This window comes from Myotis yumanensis, unplaced genomic scaffold (genome assembly GCF_028538775.1).
Source record: "Myotis yumanensis isolate MYYU_CA2020_CCGP unplaced genomic scaffold, mMyoYum1.0.hap1 SCAF_10, whole genome shotgun sequence".
Lineage (NCBI taxonomy): Eukaryota > Metazoa > Chordata > Mammalia > Chiroptera > Vespertilionidae > Myotis > Myotis yumanensis.
In genome coordinates this window covers 1,828,024-1,849,630 of record NW_027223761.1, presented here as the reverse complement: position 1 = coordinate 1,849,630, position 21,607 = coordinate 1,828,024, and the positions used below count along the sequence as shown (strand labels likewise).

Genomic DNA, 21,607 nt, shown 5'->3' with positions numbered 1-21,607 from the left:
TTCCTCTGGTGCTCGCTGTGCCCAAAGGAAAGGAACCCCATTGCCTCAGCTGCCCAGAGCTGACAGCGGGGTCACCGCCGGGTCGGGGTCGGGAGCTGGGAAGCCGACAGGGTGGCCACCCCCCAGGGGAACAAAAGGACCAAATGCCAAAGCGAGTCAGCAGCAAGTGGATCAAAAAAAGTTTATTTTGAATATTTAATTTAAAAAAATCATACCTATGAGGTGCGCTACAGAAACTCAGACACAACTGCACGGAAACCCAACCGAGCGGTGGAGCGGATGCTGCGGAAACGCCCGGAAGGAAACGCCGCCAGCCCCGCCGCCCACCACCGCGCTCTCCAGGCCTGCGACAGGCTGCCCCGGGCTCGGCGGGCGGCGGGTGGCCCCGGAGTGTCCTGGTCAGAGCACGGCTCGTCGCTCCCCATTTTCAGCCGCGTCGATGCATCGCACTTCGGTCGTTTAGGCCGATCCTTTGGCAAACAGCTCGCCGCCCTCCCGAGGAGCGCCTGCCTCCCACGGCCAAGCGGCCACTTCTGCACAGCAGACACGTGCCCGCGCGCGGCCAGCCAGGGCAGCATCCAGGCCCGGCCGTCCTGTGGCCGAGCTGGAGATCGGGGAGGGCAGTCTCTAAGGGGCAGGTGCCACGCAGCTCGCAGCTCGGGGACAGGCAGAGGCATGAGGAGGTGGGGACCCAGGGCGAGACAGGGAGACACGGGACAAAGGCGGGGCCGTCGCTAAGCTCATGTCCTGGAGGACTTTAGGCGCACACGTGGGCGTGTCCACCGGACACTGAAGCTCACGTGCTTTCTAGAGTTTCCCTCAATTGGGAGTGTCTCCGGGGCCCATCCCTCCTCCGGGGACAGGGACCCCTGACACCCCAGGGTGTCACTGAGCAGCGATGAAATGAAAGGTCTCGAGTTCGTGCCGGGGTCTCCCACTGACCATGGGGCGAGGACAGCAAGTACTCAGAGGGACTAAGGTTCCCAAAGTGGCTCCAATGTGACAGCAATTTGGCAAAAGAAAACACCTCCAATGCATAAAAACAACCCCAAGTCCTCCCAAGGAACATGATTACAATATATTAGCAAATTCTGTGGCATAAACATTTCCAAAAGCGTCGGCGGGAATATTAAATATAAAAGCAATACGGAGCCTCCCCTCCCGCCCGAACCCCAAGAAGGGCGATGTGGCGGGCCGGGCCGGGCGGCGCCTACTGCCGCAGCTCCACGTAGTTGGCCGGGAAGAGCCCGTACCTGCCCTTGCACAGCCCGCGCCACCAGCCGTCGTCGATCATCTCGATGTTGGTGATGATGTCGTCGGGGTCGAATGAGATCTCGTCATCGCCCGCTGGGGAGGAGGCAGGGGACAGTGAGTCTCAGGGCTCCCTGCCCCGAGGAGGAGGCTGCCCGTGGCCCCCCACCTGGAGGGCTGGGGTCATGAGGGGACAGGGGCACCCAGGCAACTGAAGCTTCAGACCTCGAACTGTTTGGGAAAACTGAAGGGTGTGTGTGTGTGTGTGTGTGTGCGTGCGCGTGTGTGCGTGTGTGTCTACATGGAGAGGTAGAATTTCTGTAACAAACTATTTAAAGTGAAATGACTTTGAAACACTGTAATAATGCCCTAAAGCGGGGCCCCTCGGAGGCGGGGGCGGGGCCTCACCAGCCTGGTAGTCGTACAGGGCGATGGCCGTGATCCCGAGGTCGTTCTCGTACTCATCGTAGGTGTTCTCCTCTGGAAACAGCGGACTCGGTGTGAGCGCGGGTGCGGCAGGCGCCCTCCCCGAGCGAGCAGCAGCCTTACCTTCTGGGTAGTGGCCGGGGGCCTCCGTGGATGTGTAGACGGCCTCGGGGGTGTAGGCCGGGCCCTGCTGGCCACCGGCCTCCCGGTAGCCGGTGGCCTCCCTGCTGTACACGGGCTCAGGCTCGCTCACGGGGCCTCTGTAGCTGGGCTCGGCCTTCATGGAAACGGCGTCCTGGGGGGAGCCAGCGGGGCGCTTCTCAGCCTCCGGGTCCTGACACTGACCTCAGTCCCGGGGCTGAGAACAGGCGGCCCGAGGAGGGGCAGCTGGGCCGCCCCTGCAGAGCAGTGCTGAGGGCCGGTGACCCCACACCCAGCCCCCACCCCACACCCACGCCCTGCAGCTGAGCCACGGCAGGTGGGCCGCTCCTCTGCAGGCCCAGACCTCTGGGGCCGCCCCATTGGCTGCGGGGGAGGCAGGGAGAGACCAACGAGCTGGGGTCCATGCCACGCTCACAAGCACCGTGACCCTGGGCCCACGGAGCTCTGAACTCCACGCTGTGATCAGTGATTGTGACCAGGGTCCCCGAGGGCACCCTGGTGGTGAGAGGAAGGGGTCACAGAGCTCGGTGAGAGCCGTGCCAGGCACGGACTTTTGATGGGAGGTGACCAGTGTGGCTGGGCCGGCCCATGTGAGCCGCTGAGGAGGCGACGGAAAGAGGGCACCACCTCCGGGTCGGACGCTGGAGCCACTCAAGGGTTCAAGTGCTTGGGGCACATTTCCCGGGATGGGGAGCCGACTGGGGGGTAGAGAGGGCGTGGGGCTCACAGCCGTGCGCCGAGGGAGCACCTCACAGAAAGGCCCAGCCCCTGCCCCGTCCCGCAGGGCTCCCGGTCCGAGTCCCCTGCGCCTCTGAGCTTCGCTAGCGTTAGGCCCTTGCGACTCAAGGCCCGCTGAGTGGTGGGCGGAGACAGGTGCGAGGACCTGGACAGTGGTCTCGGGGACAGAGGACGGGGTTCGGGCGTGACTGGAGGGGAGCTAGTAGGCCCCCTGAGGTGGAGGGGGAGGGAGAGAGGCAGACGGCTGTCTCCAGCGACCAGGGCGCGAAGGACCGAGCTGGGCAGGGTGTCCCTGGGGAGTCAGATCATCTGCAGACTGAGTGACACCAACCTCATAGACGGGGCTGGAGGGCGGCCTCTCCGGAGCCGGCTGGGGGGTGGGGGAGGCCGGTGGGCTCTGCCTCTGGACGCGCGCTTGCTCCTGCAACTGAGAGGAGCGGCGGTCAGAGCGCACCGGTCCCCGGGAGGTCACATGTGAGCCAGACACCAACCCCCCAGAGCGAAGAGCAGGCGTTAGGAGCAAGTGTGCTTCTCGGGGAGGGCACCGGGGCAGTGAGCTCTCGGGAGGCCCTGCAGCCACAGCCCTTCTGCCGCCACCACAGGAACCTGCTTTGTTATTGGTCGGGAAGGTGACGCACGTGACCGCGAGGCCCGGGACCCCACCCACACCCAGTGACTCAGACGGTGGGAGCTGTGCGCTGGCTGATGCTGCAACGCTATAACCAACTGAGACTTTTAGGGACTTTAAAATGGGGTGAATGGCCCAGCCTGAGTGGCTCAGTGGTTAAGCATCGACCCATGAACCAGGAGGTCACAGTTCAATTCCCCATTAGGGCACATGCCTGGATTTGGGGCTTGATCACCAATGGGGGGCGAGAGCAGGAGGCAGCTGGTCGATGCCTCGCTCATCATTGATGTTTCTCTCTCTCTCCCTCTCCCTCTCTGTCTAAAAATCAATAAAAACACATTTAAAACGGGGTGAATGGCCCTGGCCGGTGTGGCTCTGTAGTTAGAGTGACAGCCATGCACCAAGAGGTTGCGGGCTCGATTCGGGGTCGAGGGCATGTACCTGGGTTGCAGGTTTGATTCCTGGCCCTGGTCGGGTGCAGTCTGAGTGCGGGAGGCAACCATTCGATGTGTCTCTCTCACGTTGATGTCTCTCTCTCTTCCCCCTCCATTCCTCCCTTCCATTCTCTCTAAAAAGCAATGGAGAAAACATCCTCAGGTGAGGATTAAAAAGAAAAAATATTTTAAATGGGGTGAATGTATTTTCCACGCAACGGACGTGAATCTTTGGGGTCCAGAGGGCGGACTGTGGAGGACAGAGGAAGAGCCCCTCAAGATGCTGACGTCCAATCCCAGATCCTGTAACATAGCCTGGGTTGTGGGTTCGGTCCCGAGTAGGGGGCGTGCAGGAGGCAGCCCATCATTTCTCATCATTGATGTTTCTATCTCTGTATGTCAAAGGGCAGCAGCCGGGAGGAAAGGCGTGAAGCGGGAGGTGCTCCTGGGCTCGGCCGGCCAGGCCGTGTCACCCGCCACAGGAGAGGCTGCACCCAGGCAGACACTCAGAGGGGACAGTGGGAACCGCAGAGGAAGGGGAGAGCGAGCAGCCGGCCGCGTCCCTCACTCACGTCCAGCTGCCTGCGCGCCTCCTCCTGCTCCTGCCTCTCGCGGGCCATCCTCTGCGCCCGCTCGGCCTCCGCCCGCCGCCGGTCCTCCTGCTCCTTCTCCTGGGCCAGGTTTTCGAAGTTGGCTCTGATGCTGCTCGTCTTGCTGTTGGCTACAGGGGGCGGGGACAGGTTTCCCTCTGACGCCAGACACCGCCAACGCCCGGGATGGACGTCCGGTGCGGGTGACCAGTCCACGGGAACCAGCAGCCCTGAGCCGACCCACAAGGAGGCCCCAGCTGCTGGCTCCCCGCGCCCTGAGGCCCAGCCTGCACCGCGCCCCCTGCACAGTCCATCCCGGGACACCAGGAGCCTGGGGTTTGTCGCGTCTTATATTCCAAACGTCACTGTGTTCTAACCGCACACTCGGGAGGGAAGCCCAAATCCCGAGGGATGCCTTGGGGGGAGAGGGGGGAGCTGGGGCGTCTGGAGGAGACACGTGTGCGACTCTGAGCTGCATGCTGGGCTCACTGACGGCACGTGTGGGACGGACATTTCCCCCAAACGAACGAACAGCCTCTCAAGTCAAGGAAAACAGCCACGGTATTGTCAACAGGAAAACCCGGCAAAACCGGAACGCCGGAAACGGCATCCGCTCTGGGAGCTGCCATCGCCTGACCCAGCAATCGGGTCACCGAGCACAGTCTGTCGTGGGATGGAGCTCGGCGCTGGGCAGGTCGGCGTAACTCAGAGCCGGTGCTGTCAACGCGAGCACGTGCCCTACCCTGCACAGGGGACGCCTCGGGCACCACGAGGGCCGGCCAGGGGCACCGAGGCCCCCCACAGGCCCTGCGAGCTCGGGGAGCACCTCCTCTCCCCAGGGTGCATCTGGGAGCCCAGAGCCTCCTCCTGAAGCGCAGGCTGCACGCAGGCGCGGCTGCAGGACGCCAGCTGCCTCCGCCTGAGGTCTGCAGAGCCGCCCAGCACGCCACCTCCTGCATCGCTGGTTTGTGGTTATTTTTGCATCAAGAGCATCACTAAGATGTAAAGGCTTTGCCTGGATGGTGTGCTCAGCGGTTGACCCAGGAGCCAGGAGCCAGGAGCCAGGAGGTCAGGGTTCAATTCCTGGTCAGGGCATAGCCTGGGTTGTGGGCTCAGTCCCCAGTAGGAGGCGTGCAGGAGGCAGCCCATCATTTCTCATCATTGATGTTTCTATCTCTCCCTCTCCTTTTTCTCTAAGAAAAAAAAAACTTTTAAAAAAACCCACATAATTATTATGTGATAGTTGTATCATCATTAAGCGAGTTAACAAAAGTGAATTTTCACCCAGCAGAGCCGGAGACGTGCGCAGACACTCCGGGACCTGGAAGACCTGTCTCCTGGTGTAATTGACCACTTCCTGTCACAGTCCCTTCTCCCCAAATAAACTGTGCACTTTGGGGCGCAGCCCCAGCACTGAACTGCCCCACGGCCCCCGGGCGGCAGGAGGCCTTCACGCAGCCTCACTCGGAGGACAGACCCTGTGAGCCTGCTCCAGGGCCCTCGCGGGAGGAGAGGTCGCGGCTCATGGCGGGTGCACGAGCCACGGCTCGCAGGCTCGGCTGGCCAGCGGGGCTGCAGGACCGAGGGCCCCGCCTGAACCTGGTCCCGGCTGGGAAGAGGCCCCTGCGGACCACAGCTGACCCAGCTCCACTTGGGACAACCCCTGCCGAGTCCCACTGCCCGGAGCTGCGTGCTGTGCCCAAAAGGTGCCCGGCCTGCGGGACCGGCCGCCAGAGGGAGTCAACCTCCCGGAAGCTCCCAGCAGCCGCACCCCCAGCCTCCGCCCCCGTTCTCCCCGCTGCTCTGCCCTCCGTCCTCCTGGGACACCAGGCCTGGCTCACCTGCTTCCACAGGGACCGTCTTCTGGTACGTGGAGGGCACCTTGGCCACATCCTCGAAGGTGGAGGCATTCTACAAGACGGGACGGAGGTCAGAGGGCAGGACCCGCGCCCCACCCCCTCAGCTAGGAACCTCCCGCTCCCACGGCCATCCTGGGCCCAACGGCCCCAGAGGCTCTGCAGGGACCCGTCCCTGTGAGCTGCCGCCCAGCAGGTGCCCACGCCCCCAACCGGAACGCCTGCCCTTCTGGGAACACAGCTGGGAAGAGGAGCACCCGGCCCAGAGGCTCACCTTGTCCATGCGGTCCTTCTGCACCCCGTACTTGCCGCCGAACCCCTTTGAGTAGTCTGAAACGGCACAGCACGGACTCAGGGCGCGGGCAGGGCGGCCGACAGCAAGCCCAGCAACCGCCCCAAATGCACCCAGAGCGGGAGGAGCAGGAGCGCCCACAGGCGCCTTCCGCTCCCTGCACTGACCTGCTCGCCCGAGTGGAGCCTACGGGCCCGCCCCCTGCCCAATGCACCGCTCGGCCGTGCTCTCGGGGAGCCCTCCCTGCACCGGCCATGCTGGCTCTGGGTCAGAGGGCACCTCCCGCAAACACCTCCCACTCGGGGCACCACGCGGGGGTGGGTTGGACCGAACCAGATCGAGGCTCCGCCTGAGCACAGGCGGCTCCCTGGTGCCTCACGGGCCCCGGTCACCGGCGAGGCCTGCAGGAGGCTGCGGGAGCCCGGACACCCCCTCGACAGGAGCAGGGGTGCCGCTTCACCACACCAACCCCAAAGGCGGGGGGTGATGGGGCAGAGCACGCGTCACGGCCCCTCGGCATAGGCGACCCGCATAGACGCCGCCCAACATGCCGGCACCAGACAGGGAGCGGGGCCTCGGCGCTCTCTCCTCCTAACCGGAAACCGGAACCTCCAGCACAGGGGCCCGGCCTCTGGGACCAGCCCCTCGTCTGCCTCGGCGCCAGCCTGACACCGAACATCCACAGCGCCGGCGGGGAAACGAGGAGGCAGTCGGGTCTGCAGGCCCCGGAGGAAGGGGCGCCGGCCTCAGGGCTCCCGGATTCTCGGTGGGAGCTGGCCCCGACCTGACCACAGCAGGAGCTGCGTGGACAGCGCGGGAGCCGCTCCCGCTCCCCGGGCTTTCTAGCCGCCCCGCCCCCCCCGACCCCCATGCTGCAGAGCAGAGGGCAGGACTCTGCGTGTGGAGAGGTGGCTCGAGGTGGGACATGGGGGCCGTGCTGCCTCCGTGACAGGCTGTTCCAGCAGAGTCGGGACAGGAGGTGTGGCCCTGCACCAACTGCGGCTGCACCGCCAGGGCAGAACCCAGCGCAGGACACGCCTCGGGCGATGACCAAGCGGAGTGGGGAGTTGGGGGCCAGGGCCATCGCTACAGCGGCCAGAGTTTCCTCAAAACTGGGAGGCGTAGGGCAACCCCAAGAGGGAAGAGGACGCCACGGCGACAGGAGCTCAGGGCGCACAGCGCGGAGACGTACCTTTCTGGGAGTCGTGCAGCTCGGGCTTCTCCTGGTGGTCCCAGCCCAGCGCGCACTTGTCCTGCCGGTCCGTCTGCACCCCGAACTTCCCCCCGAAGCCTCGCGCGTAGTCTGCGTGACGACAGAGCACGGCCGCGTGAGCCAACGGCAGCGAGGGCCAGGGTGGGCGCCCGTTCCAGCGCATAGAACGTGAACCACCGCCCGACCGCCCGCTCCTCCAGGTCTCTGGCCACCTGGGGGTCCCTACAGGCGGCCTCCTGGGGACCCCGGGAAGCAACCCAACCTGCAGCAGGACCACGGGCACGCCCAAGCCGGGACCAGAGTCCAGCCCCCGGTGTGCAGGCGGGGCGGCCTGTCTGAGGCTGCCAGGCCCACAGGAGGGCGTCTGCTCCGGCCGCGGGCTGGGCCGAGGCTCCGTGCTCGTTCCCGCTGCCGGGACAGGGAGGAGAGGCGGGCACCTTTCTGGGACTCGTGCTTCTCCGTTTTGCCTTGATACTCGAAGCCGACGGCGCTCTTGTCCACCTTGTCCTTGTCGATGCCGTACTTGCCGCCAAAGCCTTTGGAGTAATCTGAGAACAAGGCACAGTGAGCGCGTCTCAGCCCTCAGGCCCTGGCCCCGGACGACGGGAGATGCCCAGGCTCCACCGAGCAACAGGAACGGCAGCGGCAGCAGCGGGCACGTTGGCACCTGCAGCACCCTCGCCCCAGGGGCAGGAAGCGGTCGCTCATGGCACAGCCTGAGCGGCAGCCACAGTGGCCTGTGCTGCACCGTGGAGGGGACAGGACACCCTGAGCACTCGCTCAGCCTCAGCTCTGCGCCAGGCTGAGTCCTGGGAGCAGTTCCTGCTCCACAGGAGCCCACGGCACCGGGCACACGATGGGGCCGAGCGCCAGGAACAAAGCCCTCTGGGAGCGGGGCTGCTGCAGACCCCAGGTCCCCTCATGTTGGCCTGTGCTACCCCAGCTGCAGGGAGAAGGTGAGCAGCGCTGGCCGGGACCGAACAGCAGGTCCGATTCGCAGCACACACAGGCCAAGGCGCACGGGCGCCAGGAGAGACGGGAGGACACGGGCATGGCAGAGGCTGCGTGGGGGGCGGGCGAAGCGAAAGTGACCGGAGCAGGTAGAGGGCCCACAGCCGTGTCCCCAGAGAAACGCTGCCTGGTGCTGCCCGTGCTGGTTTTGCTTCTTTTTAAAAAAATGTTTTTTTAAAGATTTAAATGCCCCATTTTTAAATGTTGGCAATTATTTTTCAAATGTAAACATGCAAAAAAAAAGGAGAAAATACATTTTAAAATGTGAACGTGCCGGCCAACAAAACAAGGGCCGCACAAGGCCCGCCAGCAGTGCCTGCAGGGGGAGGGTCAGCCCCGACAGAGGCCCCGGTGACAGCTCCCAGCTGACCCGGCGGGGCCTCCAGGGAAGGGAAGCCAGCAAGGTCCTGGGACAGCCCGGCACAGCGGTGGACAGTTTAAAGTCAAGGTGTTCTTCTGAGTGACCACGTGCGTGTCAGATCCAGGGGTGAAAACATTCACTTCGTTCCATTCTCAACATCAAAAAATTGGAGCCCGGCCCGCATGGCTCCGGGGTTGAGCATCAACTTATGAACCAGGAGGTCACGATTCAATTCCGGTCAAGGGCACAGGCCTGGGTTGCGAGCTCGATCCCCAGTGGGGGGCGTGCAGGAGGCAGCCGATCATTCGTCTCTCATCACTGATGTTTCTATCTCCCTCTCCCTTCCTCTCTGAAAGTAATAAAAATATGTTTAAATGTATATATAGTTAAATATATAAATACGTATTTCTTAATTGGAAATAACCTAAATTCTCCACTCAAAGAGGACACATTAAACAATGACGAAACTGTCACACATGGACGACTAAGCCGTTGTGAAAACGCAGTGAACCTACTACGCTGGCCGGGAAAGAACCAGAGCTGGCAAGCACTCTGCCAAGGCCTCGAGGGCAGCTCCCGGTGGGCGGTGGGCGGGAGGACACTCCCCGGGCGGTGCGGACGCACCTTTCTGGGACTCGTGCTTCTCCGTCTTGCCCTGGTAGTCAAAGCCCACCGCGCTCTTGTCCACGCGGTCGGCCTGCACGCCGTACTTGCCGCCAAAGCCACTCGAGTAGTCTGGGGAGACAGGAGCCCGATGACAGGACACTGTCGCTGGGGTTAAGCTAAGTCGGGGTATGAGTTACCAAGAGGCCGAGCACACATTCTAAAATGCACAAGAGGCCACCCAGTGTTACACGAGTGACACTGGACACCAGGCCGCCAGGTCCCTCCGCCGTCAGCGAAGAAGCCGCAGGCCACGTGGAAACATCGGCGTGTACAGAAAGCTGCACAGAGGCCTTCCAGAAGCAGCCCGCCCACCCCACACGTCCATGCCCGGCTGGACTGCCGCATCCACACCCCGAGCGCACGTCCCTGGTCACCTGCTGACACACACGAGGCAGGAGGAGCCTACAAGTGCTGTGAGGAAGCGACACGCTTGGGCTCTTAGAAATGGCTCTTGCCCTGGCCGGTGCTGCTCAGGGTTCGAGTGTCGGCCCGCACACCAAAGAGTGTTGGGCTTGATTCCTGGTCAAGGGCGCGCACCTGCTTGCAGATTTGATCCCCAGCCCGTGTGGGGCATGTGCAGAAGGGGGCCAATCAACGTCTCTCTCTCACGTCACTGTTTCTCTCTCTCCCCTCCCTCCCGTTCACTCTCTCTAAAAATCAGTGGAAAAATAGCCTCAGGTGAGGATTAAACAAATGAAAATTAAAAAATAATAAAAATAAACAAAGCTCTGAGAGGAGCCTGACCTAGGACTCCAGCCCACACCCGTTAGAGGCCGAGCAGTGCAGTGACGTCAGGATGGGCCCAGGGGGCGGCACTGCCCAGAGACGGAGGCAGGCGTCGTGGGGCCCTGCGCTCGGACGAAGGGCTTCGTGGGAGCCGCACAGCACCGCACGTGGCGGGGGCCTCGGCGCCACAGCATCCCACGTGACCCTCCCTCCCAGGAGGAGACCGCCTGCCCCGCCCAGGGCTGCCCTGCCGCACCCGCCTCCCCATCCTACCTTTCTGGGAGGCGTGCTTCTCTGTCTTCCCCTGGTACTCAAAGCCGACAGCCGACTGCGGGCCAGGAAAAGGGAAATGCGTTTTTAAATGTCTCCAGTTACTGTGACTCCACAATACCGCAGAGACGCTTAAAGACAAACCACACTTTTTGGACGTGGATTCCCTGAGCCAGTGCAGACCTAATGCACAAAGCGCTGGTGTTGGGCCTGCCTCCCACACAGGGCTCCACCCAGCCCTGCGAGCTGCCGGGGCCAAGCTGTGGGCTGCGGGCCGCAGGGGCGCTGCTGCACTCACGGCTCCACACCCTCGCCGCCCTCGGGAGATGCCCCGCCGCACAGACCCGCTTCTCAGGCGAGCTCTGCCCAGAGCAGCGCTAACCCTGACCACGGGCACAGGGCGCCCCGCGCACAGCCCAGGAGACGGGCACTAGCTCCGTCTCACAGACCACACCTAATTGGGGCGGGCGGACCGACATCCCGCTCCAGACCCAGGTTCTCGAGCGCTGGGACGTGAAACGGGCTGACGAAGCCACCAGACGGCGGCCGGGGCCCAGAGCAGCAGCCCCGCATCCCATGCCGAGCACAGCGCCATCCGCAGGGAGGGTGGGCAGAGATGGCCCCGCTGGCACATTCCTGGGCAGATCTAAGGGGCCCCGGTGCCCCTGGTCCATCGGGTGGAGGGTGGGGGAGTGACGGGGTGGGGGGAGGAGGGCAGACGCAATGCAGGGTTTCTGCAGCCTCTGGCCCCAGCTGTCACCTCAGAGCCGGGAATGCAGGCCAGGCTCGGGAGCTGCTCCGTGTCACCTCACCGGCCCAGAGGACACCGCGCGGCGGGCAGCGAGGCCGACCTGGAGGAGCTGTCCCTGGCTCCCGACACACCACTCACCTGGTCCACTCTGTCCACCTGGACTCCAAACTTGCCTCCGAAGCCGCGGACGGAGTCGACCTGCGAGCAGTGCTTGGACAGCTTCGACTGGTACTCGTGGCCGACGGCCGACTGGAAGGAGCAAGAGCAGCCTTAGGCCACCTCCATGCCACGCCCCGCGCCCATTCTAAGTGGGGCCGCCCATTGGTGCTGTGGGGTTCCTCACTGAGACACCCTGACGGGGAGGCCAGGGGGGCTCTGGCAGGACTGGGCGTGAAGACAGGGCGCTGAGGCCAGGCCCCGCCCAGGAACCAGCAGCCTGCAGCGCCCACGGTCTCCAGGGAGACTGGGCAACACAGCCACTTTGCTCAAGGGGGGCATTTTCACGCCACGTGACCCCAGAATCAAAACAAAAACACTCACTCCGTGACACACAGAAACAGGCACGCGCTGTACTCAGTCCGTACCCAGCCAGCGGCGACTGAACGTGCGCCACCCACAGGCACGGCAGGCCGGTCACAGCGCGGCCATCCCCACTGGCACAGAAGCCAGCTCGGCCACCTGCTCACCGTCACCCTTGTCTGCCAAGCAGTGAACCCCGGCCTTCCACACGCCTCCCCCCGTGGGGGACCCCCATACCTGGCCTCTGGAAGGAAAGCTCCTGCTGAAGCCACACCTGCCCTTATGTGGGGTCTGCGCCACTCCTGAATTCGAGGGCCCGTCAGCAGCTGCTTCAGACCCAGGGCCCGTAAGCGGGAAGCGTCACTCCCCAACCCAGCGGCCCCAGGCCCGCTCAATCCCCAGCCGGCTCCCCGGCCAGAGCACAGCAGTCATGGACCCCCTCAGGGACGGCGAGGACACGTGACGTGGCTGACATGGGACGCGGTGCAGGTCACCGCAGGAAGTGCCACGGCTTGGGCAGTGGCCCCACGGCTGCCTGGGACAGAGGACCTGCCCGAGGCCCACCAGACACCCTCCGCCTGCGGCCAGCAGAGCTGAGAGCAGGCCCAGCGAGCGCGGGCAGCCCCACTGCTGACGCCCGCAGGCACCTGGAGCGACCCCTCCCGCATCCGGGGCAGCAGGTCTCCCTGAACCATCGGCGCCACCACTGTCATCGCTTCCCAGGCGGCTCTGACGCCCGCAGCCAACGGCCGTGCCTGGGACCCACGGCTCTGCCACCTCGGGGGCAGGGACTGTCCACGCAGAACACCCACAGCAGCCCCGGCATGACCCTCGCCGCACAGAAGTGTAGAAAACGGTCTGGAAGCGTGGCCAGGGCGACAGCCGGCGAGCCCCGCTTTCTCACGGACAGACTCCCCAATCTCCTGACCAGAGGCTGTCAGCCTGGCAGGGCTGCGGGGCCCCGGGTCCAGGACGGGGCTGAGGCGTGGTCCGGCGTGTGCACACGGCGCCTTGGACCCGAGGAAGCGCGTACACGTGGACTGCGGTGTGGACAGCGACCGGCCGCTCGTGCCTCATCCACGCTCCTCACACCCGTGCGTCCCCAAATTGGCTTATTCTTTTTGATTCTGGGGGATTTATCTGTAAACACATGGGGCTGCCTGCTCACGCCACTGAAAGCCACAGACTGTTCTAGAATCCACGATGACGCTGCTCCCCTTCCCCGGCCTGGGCCCCGGGACTCTGAGTGACAGGCACCGCCCGCCGTCCCTGTCTCCTTCCTGCAGCCGGCTAATCCTGGACGTGGTTTGGGGCCCACAGCCCCGTATCTGCTCTGGGTGACAGCGTGCACGGTGACACAGCCGGGACACTGAACCCGAGCCGGGCCCGGCGACAGGCGTGGAATTACAGAGAACCCGACACCCGCCGAGCCTCCTCACAGCGACGGAGGCGATCTCTGGTCAGCTCGGCTCACGCTGCCCAGGTCGGGCTGCCTCCACCGGGACCAACAAACCAGAAAGAGCTGCCCGACCGGGGAGGCCCCCCGACAGCCCACGGTCCTCTCAGGGGGACGCGACCCTCCTGAGCTGCCCCACGCCCAGCACCGTCCTCGCTGAAGCGCTCACCGGCCCTGCAGGCACCAGGAACTAGCACTGGCCTGCCCACGGCTCCCACAGGGAGTGCGCCCCCCCCCACCCGTGGGCAGTGACCTCGCGCCCAGGGCCAGGCGCTCTCGGAAGGCCACTGAGTGCACGCAGGGCATCAGCACGCCGCCAGCTGCACTGTGGCCGGGACGTGACCGAGGTCCCGGGGCTGTTTGTTTCTGTCCCACCCCCCGTGTGGCACAAGGTAGGCCACACGCGGAACTACGGGTGGTGTGACGCCAACTCCTGGGGCCCAATTCTGGGCCTGTCCCAGAGCTGGGCCTCCCTGCCCTCAGGCCTCGCCTGCCCCTCGGGGCCTGAGAGGACATCCCCACAGCGAGCGCGGGCGGTAAGGCGATCGGCGCTGCTGCTTTCGGCACATCGCACCCTCAGCCATGGCCTCCGAGCGTGTTCTCACGAACGGGTGTGAGGGACGGCTCTGCCATCGGTGCGCGGTCAGGACAGGCCAGGACCGCCCGAGGCCGCGGCGCTCACCTTGTCCATCCTGTCCTGCTCCACGCCGAACTTGCCCCCGTAGCCGTGCGAGGCCCTGGGGCCCGTCGCCAGCTCCTTCTCCTTGAGGCTGCGGTGCTCCTGGTACACGTTCTCCCTCAGCTTGTGGATGCTGCAGGCAGGGCGGGGGGGGGGGTGGGGAGGGGTGTCAGAGCTGTGTGCACCCTTCCTCCTCAGACACACAGGACAGGCAGCGGCCGGGGCTCCCCACCTGCCCTCCCTATGGTCCTGCCGGGGCCCAGGCGTGGGCAGTTCCTAGTCCCATGCAAGGCTGCCCAGGGGAACAGATCGGGACCACACGGCGCATCCCAACACGTGAACGTGGCTGCCCTGAAACATGCCCGTTCCTTGTCCCACGAGCAGAGCCCTCGCCTTGACTGGGGACTGGCCAGGAGACTGGCTGTAAGCGTCGCTGGGCAGAGGAGGAAGCGGTCAGACGTGCCCCCCCACGTGACCTGGGGCCCTGCTGGGAGCCCAGGGACATGGCTGATAGCCTCCCTTGACCCCAGCTCTTCCCACATTCGCAGGCGCAGCGCAGGGCTGCGGAGGTGACGGTCTAAAAGGCACTGGTTACTGGGACGCCAGGGACGGAGCCCCTGCAGCTGTCCCACCAGGAGGCCCGAGAGGCTAAGCCACCTCACCCAGGGCTCCTGCCCGGGGGACACCACACCCACACCTCCCCGACCAAGACACAGCAACGTTATCAAAACCCTGCAGGCCCCGCACTGAGGGCTGTCCCCCTCCCCACGTGTCCTCTGAGTTCCAGCCAACCCAACACGCCTCCACGCCACAGGGACAGAACGAGACAAGGATGGGCGACTTAACCAATCAGGGCTCAGCCTAACCCACAGCCCATGACCCAACACCGTGGACCAGCACCTGAGTCAGCACCCAGCCCAGTGCCTCCCACCTGCCCTGCCCTGGACATGGCGAAGGGGCTTCCGGGCCGGGGTGGCGTGCGTCCAGGAGGGGACCGTGTCTGACAGCCGCACTGGACACTCCTCCCGTGGGTGATGCGCTGTGAGGGCACCGCCAAGCAAGGCCAGCTCCCCCTCCAATGACCCTAGCAAGTCGCCTGGCCAGACGGCACCCGCGCTCAGGGAAGGGAGGGTCCCCCTGAACCAGCACAGTGGCAGTGAAGTTGGGGCGCGCTTGAAGTTCCTTCCACCAGCATCTCCTGATGAGAACCACGCGCAGAGCGGCGGTCGGGGGGGCCGCCAGGAGCAAGGGCACCTGGGCTCCCCTACACTGAGCGGCTCACAGGACACAGGCTTGGATTCCGCCCTCGGCACCCCGACGCCCAAGGACAAAGGAATAAAACTGTTAAAGTCAGGGAGAAGGTGCTTCAGGTCTCGGGGCCCAAGGCCTCTCCCGGGTGAGAAACCTGCACTCGGCTGAGCCGGGTTAGCGGCGTCTCAACAGAAGCCACACGACACGTGGCCCCACGGGTGTGTGTGTACAAATGTATGTGCCCACGTGCACGTATGCATAGGCGCACACATCACGTCTCTCATTCGTCTACGAGATAAAACAAAACCAGTTCTAACGTCCGAGGGCTCCCACGGTCAATCAGCGAGGTGACTACACTTCACCTGCGGGGCCCACATCACCCACCGTCCCGCGGGGCCCACATCACCCCACCGTCCCGCGGGGCCCACATCACCCACCGTCCCGCGGGGCCCGCTTCACCCCACCATCCTGCAGGCCCGCTTCATGCCAACACTAAGAAAGTCTCTTACTTGATGTGCTCCTGGTGCCCAGACCCCTGCACGGTCTTGGCGCCCCACCTCTGCTCCTTCTCACTGACGTCGTTCTGAAAGAAAAGGTAAGTGACGCGTGAATCCAGGGCCTGGGCTGAGACACACAGACCAGGAAGCACCCGGACTAAAGCCTCAGGAGTCCCGCTCAGGACAAGGAAGTGGGGTGGAGCGGGGACTCACCTCGAAATCGGGGTCCGTTTCCCAGTCGTCGGCACCGCCATCGTCCTGGCTGATGGACACGGCGTGGCCCGCCGAAGCCTTCCACATCTGCAGGGCAGAGCGGGTCAGGGCCGGGAGCGGCAGAGGCCACCGTGCGCTCTGCCAGGACCACCACGGCCCTAACACGGCCCTAACACGCCCGGAGGGCTGGGAGCGCTGGGACCAGAGGGCCCTCGTCATCCCTGCGCCTGAACCACTGGGTGGCAACGAAATGACACAAAGGGCGTGACCACGGCCATCACGGCGGTCCAGCGGCATCAGAAACACCCAGAAATGGTCTGGCTTCAGACCAAGTGAGAAACCTTCTGGAAAACAAAAGCCCGTGTGCACGTCCTTCCACATCAGAACCCACATCTGGCCCGGCCGCGTGACTTTGGTGGTTGAGCATCAACCAGTGAGCCAGGAGGTCACGGCTCGATCCCCAGTGTGGGGTGTGCAGGAGGCAGCCCATCCATGATCCTCTCTCATCGTGGATGTTTCCATCTCTCTCTCCCTCTCTGAAATCAATAAAAACATACTTTAAAAAAGTAAAAATTAGAAAATGAAGCAGCAGCTGCGAGGTGCATGTATCTGCCTCCCAGGGGCGCGCACCAGTGGCCGGCGGCTCCCGCGGCTCCAACCACTGAGGCCGAGGTCAGATCCCAGGGCCAGTCTCTGCCGAGAAGCAGGAGGCCGCTGCCTAGGCCAAGGTAAGAGCACGGCTCTGCCTCATGCTGCTCAGACCCCCCAGGCACAGGCACCGGTGCAGAGCCTGGCCTTCCCCCCCTTCCTCCCTGCACGTGAGCGGGGCTGGAGGCCATGCCTCGGGGCTCCACGCCTTCCAGGGGGTGGGGAAGAGGCAGCTCAGCCCTGTCCTCCTCCCCCCTTTCAAACCAAGGGCCTCCCTGGGAACTTAACTTTCTTTGTTAAACAAGGGAATTTTGGAAAACATTGTCTGACCCCTGAGAACCCAGCGGGAGGACATATCCCGGGACGGGGTGCCCTCGCCCGCCGGGGGGGCTGGGCAGGAACTGCGCACAGCACACACCTTTCTTTCCGGGGGAAGATGGACGCTGCTCAGAGAACTCTGTGGGAACAGCAGGTCCCGGGCATCCGGCGCCGAGTCCGCCTGTGAAGAGGTTACGGAGAAGGGTGTCTCTCTGTCCGCAGGCGCTCCCGGCCAGCACCTCTGACACCCCTAATGGCGAGGTTTCACCGGAACCTCAAAGCAGGACGAGACCTGCACTTCCTCACCCCCGAGCTCCCTGCGAAGCTGTGGCTGTGAGCGCTTCTCGCAAACCTACAGGACCGCCTCCCGCCAGCACCCGGCGCCTGCTGTCACCCAGGGGTCTTCCAGGTTCCGTTCACCCACACCTACGACACCGCTAAAGACAGCGCACCTCATCGCTGCGGCTTAGGGGGCCACGACGGAGGAAGGCACTCCCCGAAGGGATCTACGTGGCGGGGAGACGCAACAGCGGGGCGACTCAGGGCGCAGAGAACTGGCTGCATCCCCAAGGCCGGATCTGGTTAGTGCACGGAGATCAAGGCCCCGACTCCCCAGGCCCCGACGGCACCGCACCGCTGGGCAGCACAGAGCAGATGCACGAAATCCCCGCCCAGGAACAAGCCGGTCTCAGGCAGCTGGTGGCAACTGGCCCCTGCAGGGATGGCCCTGCTGGCCTCCCCACACTGTGTCCTGCTGAGGTCCTGACCCTACAGTTCACTCCTCTTCCTCCCCAGCCCCCTCTAGAGACCCAGACTTGTGTGGGCTGCTCTGTACGTCCCTGGCACTGCAGTGACCACTGCCATTGGCCAGCATCTACAAATTACCCAGGAGCCACCTGTGACAGGCTCAGTTCTACCACAATTCATTACCTTCTCAACATTTTAAATTTAAAAATAAAAGCACAAAAATAGCTGCTAGAAAAATGGAAACCCTGGGTGCTCTTTGGATCCAAAGATAACGCCCCCGCCGACCCCTACCTCACACCATACACAAAAACTCACTCACACGTGTAGCTAAATGTCTGAGCCAAGACTATGAAAACAAAGGCACAGATCTCCATAACCTTGACTTTGGCAACAGGTCCTAGAGCAGAGCTTCTCAACCTTCCTCATGCCGCGACCCTTTAATACAGCTCCTCATGTTGTTGTGACCCAACCATCAAATTATTTTCGTGGCTACTTCATCACTGTCATGTTGCTACTGTTATGAATCGTCATGTAAACATTTGATATGCAGGATGTATTTTCATTGTTACAAATTGAACATAAAGCATAGTGATTAATCACAAAAACAGTATGTAATTATATGTGTTTTCTGATGGTCTTAGGCGACCCCTGTGAAAGGGTCGTTCGACCCCCAAAGGGGTTGCGACCCACAGGTTGAGAACCGCTGTCCTAGAGGAAGCAGGAGAGGGAAGAGGAAAAGTAAGCTGGACACAATGTCAACCTGAGTGCTTCCAGGGAAGCGCCGGAGTGCCAAGGCCACACAGAACTCTACCCTCAGTGACCGAAAGGACAGGCAGCCACATTTTAAAGCCTAAACAGGCATCTCCCCAAAGACTCTGAAATGGATAATAAGCCCCCGAAACGACACTCAGTGTCATTAACCACCGAGGAAATGCCAATCACAACCAGACCCCTGCACACCTGAAACCAGGGGCAGGGGAGCCGGTGCTGTGCTCAGGGGCTGAACAACGACCATGAACCCGGAGGTCACAGTTCGGAGGTCACAGTTCCCGGTCACGGCACAGGCCCGGGTGGCCGGCTTGATCCCCACTGGGGGGCATTCAGGAAGCAGCCGGCTGATGATTCTCTCTCATCACTGATGTTTCTCTCTCTCTCTCCCTCTCCCTTATCTTAAAAAATAAAAAGAAAGCAGGCAGGTCTAGGAAGGACTGCGTACACCAGAAGCCCCCGTGTTGCTGCTGGGAACATCAAATAAAAACAGGCTGGCAGTTGCTCAAAAGCTCAACGTGGAGTTACTACCCGACCCCGACCCCGGGTGGCCGCCCAGGAGGAGTGAAACTGCCGTCCGTCCACGCAGCGTGCCCAGGATGCTCGCGGCCGCAGGACTCCGAGGCCACAGAGAAAGCAACCCCAACGGCAGGTCACGGAGGACGCAGCGCCGCTCCGTGCACAGTGCAGGACACTTGGCAAAAAAAGCAGGGAAGTCCTGACACGCTGCAACATGGACGGCCCGGGAACACGCATGTGAGCGAAGCCAGACGCTAGCGGCCCCGTGTCACACAGCCCACCGCTACGAAACGTCCAGAACCGGGGAGTCTGCAGAGACGAAGAGTACATTCACCTCGTGTTGGGGGAGTGGGGGTGCGGGTTACCCGGTTTCTCTCTGAGGTGATAAAATTGACCTAAATTGATTGTGGAGAGGCTGGGACAACTCTGACGAGAGGAAACACGAGTGGACTGGACCAGTACGTGGGGGAGTGTGTGGTATGGAATGAGGTCTCCGTCCAGCTGCTACCAAAGAACAGTTCAAGACGAATACTGCGCCCGCCACTCACACACGAACGGTAGACCGTCCCGGCCCGCGGCACAGGACAAGGTGAGAGGGTGCGAGTGCGAGGGAGGCAGTCCCCCGCGGGGAGCGTTACACGCAGAGCCCGCTTCCCATTAACCTCACTGTGCAGAGCAGACACCGGAGGACACGCAGCCAAAGCCGAAACCGTCACCGTCACCGCAGGGCCATCCCCTCTGCACTCAGAGGACACCCTCCCCCTGCCACGGGCACATTCACTCCGTTTCCTCAAATACCAGTGGCACCTGACCACATAGAGACCTGACCACAGGGAAGACCAGCCCGTGGGGCCTCCAGGCCCAGGACACTGGGAACTGCCACTCACTCGGCCTCTTTCTGAGCAACTACCGCAGGGCTGGGACCCCAGGCCCGGATCTGTCATGTGGCGGCTCAGCGGGTTAGAGCAGCGTCCCCACAGCAGAGGCCAAGGCTGCGGTCTGGTCGGATCCAGGTCGGGGCAGCGAGTAGCAACAATGAACGAAGGCATCGATCCGTGGAACCACAAGCTGACGTTTCTCTCTCTCTCTCCACCCCCCGCTCCCTAAAACCAATAAATGTTTTAGAAAGTGTCTGACAGATGCTTCCCTAAGTCACCGAATGCTCCCGGCCAGTCCGCCCGCTGCAGGGGGAATGGAGACCAAGGACCCCAAGGCCCCTGGGCCTGGCCCCCGCTCCGGGAGCCGCCTTTGGGCTCTGCCTGCGCCGGGCATCCGGGGCATCCGGGGCAGAGTTTCCCAGGCGGGACGGGCGGCTCCAGCGCCGGTGACTCACCGCGGTCCGCCCCGGGAATGCGGGCCGGTGGGAGGGGCCCTGCGACCACAGCCCTTCCAGGCCCGCGGCTGGGGGCTGGGGCTGGGGCCGGAGCCGGGGGAGTGGAGGATGGACGGTCCGGACTCAACGGGTAGCCCGGGGCCAAGTCGAAGCTGCGCCCGGACGCGCGGGGCGGGGGGGAGAGGCGGCTGGGAGCGGGAGTGGAACCCCCCCCCCCCCCCCGCAAGGCGACACGTCCACGGGCGCCGGGAGGAGGCGCCGTCCCCAGGCTGCACCTGAGACCCCGGCCGCACGGAGCTCCCGCGGGGAGATGCAGACGATCGGGACGGAAAACACAGAGAAAACCCGAAAAAACCCGAAAGCGCCTCCCGGCGGGACCCCCGCGCAGGGGCTCCCAGTGCAGAGCGCTCCGCCGGCGGCCTGTCCACTGACCTGGGTGCACACGTCCCGCAGGTGCGGCCCCCCTCCCGGCCCCCCGACCCTCGGGCCCGGCCCCCCGACCCCCCCGACCCGCGGCCGCCCACCCCTCCCCTGAGCCCCCGGGTCCTGGCCCCGGTCCCGAACCCCCTCTCCGTAGGGCCCTTCCCTACCTCCACCTTCTCGGACCTCCGGCCCCTTCCCCCTCCGACCCCGGCGCCCTCCCCTCGGGCCCTGTCCTCCCCCTTCCTCCCGCAGCCCCGCCCCCCCGCCCTCCCTCGGTCCCGGGCCCCCCGCCCGCCCCACCGCCCCCCGCCCTCCCTCGGTCCCGGGCCCCCGTCCCCCGCCCTCCCCACCGCCCCCCGCCCCCTCCCGCCCCTCCCCCGCCGCCCGCCCCGGGTCGGGGAAGCCTCGCCCGCGCCCCCCCCCCCCGCCCGAAACCGCGAGCGGAAGAGCGGCCAGACCTCGGCGACCGCAGCTTCCTTCCCGTTTCGGGGCCGGCGGCGCCCCAGGCGCAGGAGGGACGGGCCGCCGGCGGAGGCCGCGCTCGCTCACCGCCCCGCGAGGGCTCGTCCCGGCCGCAGCTCCCGCTCCGACGCCCGTCTCTCCCGGCGCTCCCGGCGCCGCTCCACTTCCGGTTCCGCGGCGGGGGCGGGGCCGCATCCGGGTCCCGGGAAGGCCCGCCCCGCCCACTCGGGGCGCCGCCGCGGAAGCTGGTGCTGCGCCCCCTCCCCGCCCCCCGGGGCGCCTGCGCGGAGGGGGCTGCCGAGCGCCGCTGCTGACAGTCCAGGCCTTGGTCCGGGGTCCGGGGTCCGAGCCCTGCGCCCCGGGAGAGGGACCAGGACCGGGCGCGGGGTCAGTGCGGGC

At 64.2% G+C, this 21,607-nt stretch overlaps 1 protein-coding gene across 3 annotated transcripts; it reads right to left on the bottom strand.

Annotated features, from left to right (window-relative positions):
- Nucleotides 1-156: 156 nt before the first annotated feature.
- On the bottom strand, nucleotides 157-21,372 carry CTTN (cortactin). Of its 3 annotated transcripts, none has more exons than XM_070427150.1 (17): nucleotides 21,205-21,372; nucleotides 17,057-17,137; nucleotides 15,991-16,077; nucleotides 15,790-15,863; nucleotides 14,033-14,162; nucleotides 11,514-11,624; nucleotides 10,628-10,682; nucleotides 9,587-9,697; nucleotides 8,028-8,138; nucleotides 7,570-7,680; nucleotides 6,360-6,415; nucleotides 6,071-6,140; nucleotides 4,212-4,360; nucleotides 2,909-3,004; nucleotides 1,801-1,972; nucleotides 1,660-1,731; nucleotides 157-1,347 (listed from the first exon to the last, which is right to left on the bottom strand). In XM_070427150.1, the coding sequence occupies exons 3-17, from the start codon at nucleotides 16,075-16,077 to the stop codon at nucleotides 1,211-1,213; spliced, it is 1,542 nt and encodes a 513-aa protein (XP_070283251.1). In that variant the 5' UTR covers nucleotides 17,057-17,137; nucleotides 21,205-21,372; the 3' UTR covers nucleotides 157-1,210. The 3 variants fall into 3 exon arrangements, with proteins under 3 accessions (XP_070283251.1, XP_070283252.1, XP_070283250.1); XM_070427151.1 differs by having other exon boundaries at nucleotides 21,296-21,372; XM_070427149.1 differs by lacking the exon at nucleotides 21,205-21,372 and having other exon boundaries at nucleotides 2,909-2,998.
- Between the last annotated feature and the right edge of the window lie 235 nt (nucleotides 21,373-21,607).